The 11,157-nt window shown below is 41.2% G+C and overlaps 1 protein-coding gene across 2 annotated transcripts in view; it reads left to right on the top strand.

Annotated features, from left to right (window-relative positions):
- LOC105518014 (chromosome unknown open reading frame, human C2orf44) overlaps nucleotides 1–11,157 on the top strand; it is an 18,009-nt gene that overhangs the window by 4,531 nt on the left and 2,321 nt on the right. Inside the window, exons 2-3 of one of the 2 annotated variants that reach the window (XM_011950839.1) lie at nucleotides 2,998–4,833; nucleotides 9,305–9,422. In XM_011950839.1, coding sequence (XP_011806229.1) covers nucleotides 3,016–4,833; nucleotides 9,305–9,422 — 1,936 coding nt within the window. In that variant the 5' untranslated portion in view covers nucleotides 2,998–3,015. The remainder of the gene's footprint in view (nucleotides 1–2,997; nucleotides 4,834–9,304; nucleotides 9,423–11,157) is intronic. The other variant, XM_011950842.1, reaches the window with a different exon arrangement.

The raw sequence follows: 11,157 nt of genomic DNA, 5'->3' as shown, positions 1-11,157 counted from the left end.
CTCACTGCAAGCTCCGCCTCCCGGGTTTACGCCATTCTCCTGCCTCAGCCTCCCAAGTATCTGGGACTACAGGTGCCTGCCACCTCACCTGGCTAGTTTTTTGTATTTTTTAGTAGAGACGAGGTGTCACCGTGTAAGCCAGGATGGTCTCGATCTCCTGACCTTGTGATCCTCCCATCTCCGCCTCCCAAAGTGCTGGGATTACAGGCTTGAGCCATTGCGCCCAGCCCAGTAATTTTTTTAATACTAAATTTTTTTTTTTTTTTTTTTTTGAGACAGAGTTTCACTCTTGTTGCCCAGGCTGGAGTGCCATGGCACGATCTCAGCTCACTGCAACCTCTGCCTCCAGGGTTCAAGTGATTCTCCTGTCTCAGCCTCCCAAGTAGCTTGGCTTACAGGCATGCACCACCATGCCCAGCTAATTTTTTTTTTTCTTTTTGAGACAGAGTCTCACTCTGTCACCCAGGTTGGAGTGCAGTGCCTCCATCTCCATCCACTGCAAGCTCCGCCTCCCGGGTTCACGCCATTCTCCTGCCTCAGCCTCCCTAGTAGCTGGGACTACAGGTGCCTGCCACCATGCCCGGCTAATTTTTTTATTTTTAGTAGAGATGGGGTTTCACCATCTTAGCCAGGATGGTCTCGATCTCCTGACCTTGTGATCTGCCCGCCTTGGCCTCCCAAAGTGCTGGGATTACAGGCATGAGCCACCGCACCAGGCCAATTTTTTGTGTTTATAGTAGAGATGAGGTTTCTCCATGTTGATCAGGCTGGTCTTGATCTTCTGACCTCAGGTGATCTGCCCTCCTCATGCTCCTAAAGTGCTGGGATTACAGGCATGAGCCCCCACGCCCAGCCTTTATACTAAAATTAGTCTTTCTCAGTCCGTGTTTATTATTGCAACATTTTATTCTTATATCCATTATTATATATGTATGTACCCACTGATTGATAGGATTTCAAAATATAATTTCATGTGCCTTATTCTCTCTACTGACTATATGTATCTTTTTTTTGAGACAGAGTTTCACTTTCGTTGCCCAGGCTGGAGTGCAATGGTGCAATCTCAGCTCACTGCAGCCTCCCACCTCCCGGGTTCAAGCAATTCTCTGGCCTCAGCCTCCCGAGTAGCTGGGATTACAGGCACCTGCCACCGAGCCCAACTAATTTTTGTATTTTTAATAGAGATGGGGTTTCACAATGTTGGCCAGGCTGGTCTCGAGCTCCAGACCTCGGGTGATCTGCCCATCTCGGCCTCCCAAAGTGCTAGGACTACAGGCATGAAACACCATGCGTGGCCACCCCATTTTTTGTTTAAAAGAAAAGCCATAACATGTAAAATCCTATATATCTTTGTGTCTTTCTTTAACATTTTCAGAGGCTTCACACCAAATTGTTAATGATGCTTTTATCAAGGCCTTGAAATGGGGGAGAGGAGGGGCTAAAGAGGGTCTAGCACAGAGTAGGAGGGAACAGTTTTTAAATTTTTTTTGGAGATAGAGTTTTGCTCCTGTCACCCATGCTGAAGTGCAGTGGGGCAATCTTGGCTCACTGCAGCCTCCACCCCCTGGGTTCAAGTGATTCTCCTGCCTCAGCCTCACGAGTTGCTGGGATTACAGGTATGCGCCACCACGCCCGGCCAGTTTTTTGTATTATTATAGAGACAGGGTTACACCATGTTGGCCAGGCTGGTCTCAAACTCCTGACCTCAGGTGATCCACCTGCCTCAGCCTCCCAAAGTGCTGGGATTACAGGCGTGAGCCACCGTGCCCAGCCTAAGTATGTACTTCTCTCTTTTTTTTCTTTTCTTTTTTTCTTTTTTTTGAGGTGGAGTTTCTCTGATGTTGCCCAGGCTGGAGTGCAATGGCATGATCTCAGCTCCCTGCAGCCTCTGCCTTCCATGTTCAAACAATTCTCCTGCCTCAGCCTCCTGAGTAGCTGGGAGTACGGGCACGCACCACCACACCTGGCTAATTTTGTATTTTTAGTAGAGACGGGGTTTCTGCATGTTGGTCAGGCTAGTCTCAAACTCCCAACCTCAGGTGATCCTCCTGCCTCAGCTTCCCAAAGTGCTGGGATTATAGGCGTGAGCTGCCACTCCCAGCCCTAAGCATGTACTTCTTCAGTGATTCAGATGCCTGGGGGAAAAACATTCAGGGTGAAAAAATGAAGATAATACTTGCCTAACCTACTTTACATTATTGTAAAGGATTGTTGTAAGATAAGATGCAACAGGGAATGTGAAAATGTTCTGAAAATTATTAAGTGCTGTTGAATATGATAAAGTAGAAACAGTGATTTTTGAGTGTCATTTCAGTGGAGAGATAAAAGCCACTTTGGAAGGATTTGAAATAAGTGCTAATAAAGTCAGAGATGTGCATATCAGTTATTCATTGATTTGGCAGTAAAAGGATGAATAGAATTAGATGATGGAGGAGACTTTTCTCAAATTTTTAATTGGAAAGTTTTCTAACTTGAAAGTACCATAAATAGTAACATAGCCTCAATCTAGACTCAACAATTATTAACATTTTACTATATTTGTTTTCTTTCTGTATGTCTATAGAAAATTTGGTTTTTTTTTTTTTTTTTTGTCAAACCATTTGAAAGCACATTGTAGGCATCATGACATTTTACCCCAAGTACTTCAACATGTATATTTTAATAAGGACCTTGTCTTGCATAACCACAATACCATGTTCAGACTTAAGAAAATTAATAACTCTACAATATTTTCTGACATCCATTCCATACTCAGATTTCCCCAGTTCTGAAAGTCTTCATTAGGTAGAAGATTTTATTTCTTCAAGATCCAAAGTATATACATTGCATTCGCCTGTTATAGCTCAGTAGTCTCTTAATTTACAATATTCCCCCATCCTTTTGTCTCTCCACATTATTAACCTGAGAAGGGGCTAAGCCAGTTATCTTATAAAATGTCCTGCATTCTAGATTTGTCTAGATTTCTTGTGGTGTAACTTTCCTTCTTAATCATTTCAGGTAACCTTTATCAAAAGGATGGAGCTGGGAAAAGGAAAACTACTCAGGACTGGACTGAACGCGTTGCATCAAGCAGTGCACCTGATCCATGGCCTTGCCTGGACTGATGGGAATCAAGTTGTCCTAACTGATTTACAGCTTCACAATGGAGAGGTCAAGTTTGGGGACTCCAAAGTCATTGGGCAATTTGAATGTGTCTGTGGGTTGTCCTGGGCCCCATCTGTTGCAGATGACACACCTGTTCTACTCGCAGTCCAGCATGAGAAGCGTGTCACTGTATGGCAGCTGTGTCCCAGCCCTATGGAGTCAAGCAGATGGCTGACGTCTCAGACTTGTGAGATTAGAGGATCACTACCTATCCTTCCCCAGGGCTGTGTGTGGCACCCAAAATGTGCTATTCTGACTATGTTGACTGCTCAGGGTGTCTCCATTTTCCCTAATGTGCACTCTGACAATTCCCAGGTAAAGGCAGATATCAACACCCAGGGCCGCATTCACTGTGCATGTTGGACCCAGGATGGCCTGAGGCTGGTGGTGGCAGTAGGCAGCAGCCTGCATTCTTATATTTGGGACAGTGCTCAGAAGACTCTTCACAGGTGCTCCTCCTGCCTGGTGTTTGATGTGGACAGCCACATCTGCTCCATCACGGCAACTGTGGACTCACAGGTTGCTATAGCCACTGAGCTTCCACTGGATAAGATCTGTGGCTTAAATGCATCTGAAACCTTTAATGTCCCACCCAACAGTAAAGACACGACTCCGTATGCTTTACCAGTTATTGGTGAAGTACCCTCTATTGATAAAGAGGCAACTGATTCTGAAACAGATTCTGAAGTATCAGTTTCTTCTTCCTATTTAGAACCTCTGGATCTAACTCACGTACATTTCAGTCAACATAAGTCTGAGGGTAATTCTCTTATTTGTCTAAGAAAAAAGGACTACTTGACAGGAACTGGCCAAGATTCTTCACATTTGGTCCTTGTGACTTTTAAGAAAGCAGTTACCATGACCAGAAAAGTCACTATTCCGGGCATTCTGGTTCCTGATCTGATAGCATTTAATCTTAAAGCACATGTAGTGGCAGTGGCTTCCAACACTTGTAATATAATTTTGATCTACTCTCTCATTCCATCTTCAGTCCCAAACATCCAGCAAATTCGATTAGAGAACACTGAAAGACCAAAAGGGATATGTTTCTTGACAGACAAACTATTACTAATTTTGGTAGGAAAACAAAAACTCACTGATACAACGTTTCTTCCTTCTTCAAAGTCTGATCAGTATGCGATTAGCTTGATTGTTAGAGAAGTAATGTTGGAAGAAGAACCTTCAATAACATCAAGTGAAAGCCATACTACCTACTCTACTTGCAGTGCTCCATTAAATAAAGCAAATAGAAAAAAGTTAATTGAAAGTCTTTCCCCAGATTTTTGTCACCAAAACAAAGGGCTGTTGCTGACAGCTAATACCAGTAGTCAGAATGGAAGGCCTGGAAGAACACTTATTAAAGAAATCCAGAGTCCTCTGTCTAGTATCTGTGATGACTCCATAGCCCTAGATGCTGAGCCTATTACCCAGCCAGCGTCGCTGCCCAGACACAGCAGCACACCAGACCACACCAGCACACTGGAGCCTCCTCATTTGCCTCAAAAAAAGAACTTACAAAGTGAAAAGGAAACTTACAAGCTGTCTAAGGAAGTGGAAATTTTATCTAGGAACCTGGTTGAAATGCAGCGGTGTCTTTCTGAACTCACAAACTGTCTGCATAATGGGAGGAAATCCTCTTCAGTGTATCCACTCTCTCAAGATCTTCCTTATGTTCACATCATTTACCAGGTAAATTCTCCTTTGAGGAACTACCACTATACATAAAGCTCCTGCAGCCGGTGAGTACTGCAAGAAACATATTGATGAGGAAGATGGTGCTCTAACTGAACTTCACTAAGCTGGGCATGTTGTTACAGGCAAGTTGGTACACCTTTGCAGGTTGGTTGGTTTTTAGCCTGCCAACCAAATAGGCACACATATCAGTCTACATTATGATTTTACCAGGTGCATGGTGTGGAAAAATAAATGTCTGCAATAATTCTTTATATTTAGAAAAAAAATTAATCATGTTAATTCATTGTGACAACCTTTTCCTTATATAATAGAGATACTCCTACACTTATAAAAAAGGTTATGTTGCTGGGCGCCATGACTCACCCCTGTAATCCCAGCACTTTGGGAAGCCGAGGCAAGTGGATTGCCTGAGGTCAGGAGTTCGAGACCAGCCTGACCAACGGGGTGAAACTCTGTCTTTAATAAAAATATAAAAAGTAGCCAGGCATGATGATGATGATGTAATCCCAGCTACTTGGGAGGCTAAGGCAGGAGAATCACTTGAGCCCGGGAGGGAGAGGTTTCAGTGAGCTGAGACTGCGCCACTGCACTCCATCCTGGGCAACAGAGACTCCAGCTCAAAAAAAAAAAAAAGGAAAAGGTTATGTTCATTTAAAATGTTTTGATGCATTTCTTTATGCATACATATCCAAACATTATACAAATGGGATCATATTATACATGTTTTTATCATGGACACTTTCCTTCTATATAAAGTATGGCCTTGCCCCATCTTCCCCTTAATCTGCTGTAACCAGCAGCTTAACATGATCCTTTTGTGACTTTCTTCATGCTTATATGATCTAACACAGGTCTTTGTGTACATAGATATATAGGTATGTGGGAGTGGTTTGTCATTGTTTTTACAAAAATGGGGTGATATGCACTCTTCACTTCTTACTGAGAGTATGCTCTTTATTTAGCCATTCCCTTGTTGATTGACATTCACTTTGTTTTTAGTTTTTAGCTACTCCAAATAATGCTGCAGTAGTACTCTTATATGTATCCATTCGTGTTAGTACCTTTATTTCTGTTGGATTTGTTCCCAGAAGTAGAAATGCAAATTTGAAGAGTATGTGTGTTTCTACTTTTAATAGAGTTGCCAGATTGCCTGTCAAAGATTTTTACTTAACAATGCATCATCACACGCCCACCAGCTATGTATAAGGCTGTCCTTTTCCTCATATGTCACCAATCTGATCAGTGATCCCCCTGCTTCAGCCTCCTGAGCAATTGAGACCACAGGCACATGCCACCACAGTTGGCTAATATATTTTTTTTTTTTTTTAAGCACAGACAGGATCTTGCTATGTTGTCTAGGCTGATCGTGACCTCCTGGGCTCAAGTGATCATCTTGCCTCAGCCTCCAAAGGTGCTGGGATTACAGGTGTGTGCCACTGCATGTGGCCCCAACCCTACATTTTTTTGAAGAGGATTTTTGCCACATTAACTACATGAAGTTTTCAGTAATAGAGTTTTACTTTTTTTTAATTAAAAAACCTTTTTTTACTTTTTTTTTTTTTTAAACTATAGAGACAAGGTCTTGCTATGTTGCCCAGGCTGATTTGGAAGCCCTGGGCTCAAGCAGTCCTCCTGCCTCAGCCTTCCAAAGCGCTGGGATTACAGGTGTGAGCCACTGCACCCAGCATAGTTTTGATTTTTTTAAAAATTATTTTATTTATAAATGTGATGACAGGTTTGGATTTCTTTCCTACTATGACTTTTTAAAGAATTTTTTTTTATTTTTCTTCTATCTTTTTTTTATAGGTAATTCATTTATTTGGTTTAAAAAGCAAAACTGTATTTTAATAAAAACTATATACTAAGAACTCTTACTCCTACCCCATGTTTCTTCAGCCTGTTCTCCTTTCCTGCTTTAGGTAACTATTTTTATTTTTATTTCTTTATGCAGATACTAGGAGAATTTAGTTATGTATTTTTATTTCCTATATACACCTTTTCATTTTCCATTTAATAGTATGTCCTAGAGAGCTCTTCATATCAGCACACAGAGCTCTTTTTTCATCTTTTTTCCACAGCTGCATAGTAATTTTTTTTCCTAATTACAAAAGTGATATATACTTGTTGAAGAAAAAAATTTAACCATTACAGAAAGTAAAAATTTTCCATAATCCAACCTTTAGAGAAAATCAAAGATAAAGTTAGATATTTTATTAGATGTTAGATGTAAATATTGCCATATTTTTTCTGTATCTAATAAAAAACTTTAAATTTATTTAAAAAATATATTGTTTTAAAATTTTTCTTTAAATAGGCTATGTTACTTGCAAACAATAATACATCTTTCTTTTTTAAAACATTTATAAATGTAAAATTTTATATTTTTAAAAACTAAGGTTAAAACAACCATGTTTGGTCAGGCATGGTGGCTTCAACCTGTAACCCCAGAACTTTGGGAGGCCAAGATGGTTCGATCGCTTGAGTCCAGGAGTTCGAGACCCGCCTGGGCAACATGGCAAAACCCCGTCTCTTCCAAAAAATAAAAAAATTAGCCAGCCATGATGGCACCCACCCATATTCCCAGTTTCTTGAGAGGCTGAGGTGTGAGGATCACCTAAGCCGAGGAGGTTGAGGCTGCAGTGAGCTATAATCATGCCACTACACTCCAGCCTGGGAAACAGAGCAAGGCTCTGTCTCAAAAAAAAAAAAAAAGTTTTCTTGCCCTTTCAATTCCTCAGTTTTTTAGTTTATAGTGATGTAATCCAACTAAGCTGTTGTTAGTAGTTATCTCTGGAGGATAGAATTGTGGGGACTTTACTGTCTGCATTATATTTTTCTGTTATACTTTTATTTTATTTTGTTTATTTTTAGATACAGCCTCCCTTTGTCACCCAGGCTGGAGTGCAGTGGCACGATCTTGGCTCACTGCAACATCCGCCTCCTGGGTTCAAGCGATTCTTGTGCCTCAACCACCCAGGTAGCTGGGATTACAGGTGTGCACCTCTATGCCCACCTAATTTTTGTATTTATAGTAGAGACAAGGTTTCACCATGTCGGCCAGGCTGGTCTCAAACTCCTGACCTCAAGTGATCCACTGGCTTTGGCCTCCCAAAGTGCTGGGATTAGGCATGAGCCACCACACCTGGTCCTATTATACTTCTAAAAAATTGATCATGTCTTCCTTTTGTAATGAGAAAAGTAAAAGTTACAAAAACAAAATAATCAAAAGCAAGAAATAGTTTCCCCTGTAATTTCAGAAGTTACATTTCATAAGAGGTGAAATAAACGATTCGTTGTTTTTGACTTTTACAGTTTATTCCTGTGACTTCATTTAAAAATATTAGTGGGGTGCAGCACACCAACATGGCACAGGCATACATATGTAACAAACCTGCACGTTGTGCACATGTACCCTAGAACTTAAAGTATAATAATAATAATTAAAAATTAGTGGACATATTCTTGGAGTGGGTCATCCTACCACAATGATGTATAATTTATTTTCTTTTTACAAGATGGGGTCTTGCCATGTTGCCCAGGCTGCTCTCCAACACCTGGGCTCAAGCAGTCCATATACTTTGGTCTCCCAAAGTGCTTAACAACAAAATAAATTAGACATATAACTTATACAACTGTCCTTTATTTTTATCTATTTATTTATTTATTTTTTGAGATGGAGTCTGTCTCTGTCACCCAGCCTGGAGTACAGTGGCGCCTTCTCAGCTCACTGCAACCTCTGCCTCCTGGGTTCTGGTGAGTTTCCTACCTCAGCCTCCTGAGTAGCTGGGACTACAAGCGTGTGCCACCACGCCTGGCTGACTTTTTTATTTTTTGTAAAGACATGGTTTTGCCATGTTGCCCTGACTGGTCTTGAACTCCTGGGCCCAAGTCATCTGTCCATCTTAGCCTCCCAAACTTTTGGGACTAAGGGGTGAGCCACTGTGCACAGCCAGTGTTTAATGACTTTACAATTTACAAATCATTTATTTTTATTAGTGCTTTTTCTAAGCTGTATGAATTTTGACCACGGTTTGTTTATTTTATGTAAATCCTCTGCTACTCTACCACTTAGGACACTCAGCATTTTTTTTCCTAGTAAACCATGAAGTGTCTAAGCTATATCTGAAACAGCCAAGCAGCTATTCTCACTGTCAGATTGTGTCTCTCAGGCTGCTGTCCATCATCCTTTTAGTGTTATTAGTTGCATTCTAGGAGAGCCAGTTCCTAATGATGAAGAACCCTGAGGAAAGAGTAGAACAAAAGGAAAAATGAATTAAGGCTGTTTTGTTTGGATTTTTTTAGTTGTATTAAATAATGCAGCAAAGAGCTCCTTAAAACTGAAGTCCAGTTGATTAGTGGTAATAGATAAGTTTTTTTTGAAAAGTATTTACACATTCCTTTTTCAAAAAATGTTAACTCCATTATTTCTGCAATCAGTTTAACAACTTTTATTTTTTATTTGCAGAAACCTTATTATCTAGGTCCTGTTGTTGAAAAAAGAGCGGTGCTTCTCTGTGATGGTAAACTAAGGCTCAGTACAGTTCAGCAGACTTTTGGCCTTTCTCTCATTGAAATGCTGCATGGTAGGTCATGTTCAGAAATTGACCCTACCTAACATCCTTGCCTCCCCCACCATCTATTTTAACTACACCAGTAATGAAAATGAGGGGTATCAACCATGCAGTAATTCTAGATAGTTAACAAGTAATTTATTACTATTATTATTATTATTATTATTGTTATTGAGACAGGGTCTTGCTCTGTTGCCCAGGCCAGAGTGCCATGGTGTGATCATAGCTCACTGCAGCCTCGAACTCCTGATCTCAAGCAATCCTCCCATCTCAGACTCCTATCTAGCGAGAACTATAGGTGTTCACCACCATGCCCAGCCAAGTTTTTTTTTATTTTTTACTTTTTCTTGGAGAGGTAGTCTTGCTCTGTCACCCAGGCTGGAGTGCAGTGGTGCAGTCTCAGCTCACTGCAACCTCCGCCTCCCTGGTTCAGGCAGTTCTCCTGTCTCAGCCTCCTGAGTAGCTGGGACTACAGGCACACACCGTCACACCTGGCTAATTTTTTGTATTTTAGTAGAGTTGGGGTTTCACCGTGTTGCGCAGGCTGGTTTCTAACTCCTGAGCTAAGGCAATCCGCCCGCCTTGGCCTCCCAAAATGCTGAGATTACAGACATGAGCCACCGCACCCGGCCTCAGCCAAATTAAAAAAAAAAATTTTGTAGATAATGGGATCTCACTCTGTTGCCCAGGCTGGTCTTGAACTCCTGACCTCAAGTAATCCTCCCACTTTGGCCTCCCAAAGTGCTATGATTACAGGCATAAGCCACCACACCCAGCCTTAAGTAGTATTAATTGCCTACTATATACCCAGGCCTAGTATAGGTGCCAAAACATATGGAAAATATACATCCTGTCTTTAGGGAACTTACAGCCTAGCTGGAAAAGTTAAATGTACATATGAAAAAATTAGAAAAGAGTTACAAAGCAGTATATAACAATTGCAAGAAAGTAACAGAAAGCCTCATTTATTTATATTGCACTAAAATGTAATGATCATAGCAGCATTGCAGAATATTTCTTTCTTTTTTTTTTTTTTTTTTTTGAGACTGAGTCTCGCTCTGTCACCCAGGCTGGAGTGCAGTGGCATGGTCTTGGCTCACTGCAACCTCTGCCTCCTGGTTTCAAGTGGTTCTCCTGCCTCAGTCTCCCGAGTAGCTGGGACTACAGGTGTGTGCCATCACGCCTGGCTAATTTTTTGTATTTTTGTTAGAGATGGGGTTTCACCATGTTAGCCAGGATGGTCTTGATCTCCTGACCTCAAGATCTGCCCACCTTGGCCTCCCAAAGCGGTGTATTATAGGCGTAAGCCTACAGAATATTTCTTTGAAGAATTGCCATTCTAACATGGAGTAAACATGGATGTTCAAAGGATACTCCTAAGTGGCAAGGGACTGAGTCATACCAGATTCATCAGATGTGGTGCATGGTTTTCTTATGCCTCATTCTTGTAACAGTAGCCACCATATTGAACATTAAGTATCATTTCATTTTTTCCCCTTTTTCCCCTACCTGACCCTAAGTAATGCCCAGTCTTCCTAATACCCCATTCTCTGTAACATCTGATAAGGATTGAGTTGAATATTATCAACTACTGTATTCCTTCACTCAGAAAAAAAAAATTTGTAGTCATATGTTTCTTTTTTTTTTTCTTTTTGAGACGGAGTCTCGCTCTGTCGCCCAGGCTGGAGTGCAGTGGCCGAATCTCAGCTCACTGCAAGCTCCGCCTCCCAGGTTTACGCCATTCTCC

This window comes from Colobus angolensis, unplaced genomic scaffold, assembly GCF_000951035.1.
Source record: "Colobus angolensis palliatus isolate OR3802 unplaced genomic scaffold, Cang.pa_1.0 Scaffold109, whole genome shotgun sequence".
Classification (NCBI taxonomy): Eukaryota; Metazoa; Chordata; class Mammalia; order Primates; family Cercopithecidae; genus Colobus; species Colobus angolensis.
Note: the sequence above shows the minus strand (reverse complement) of the source record. Positions and strands in the feature narration are given on the sequence as shown.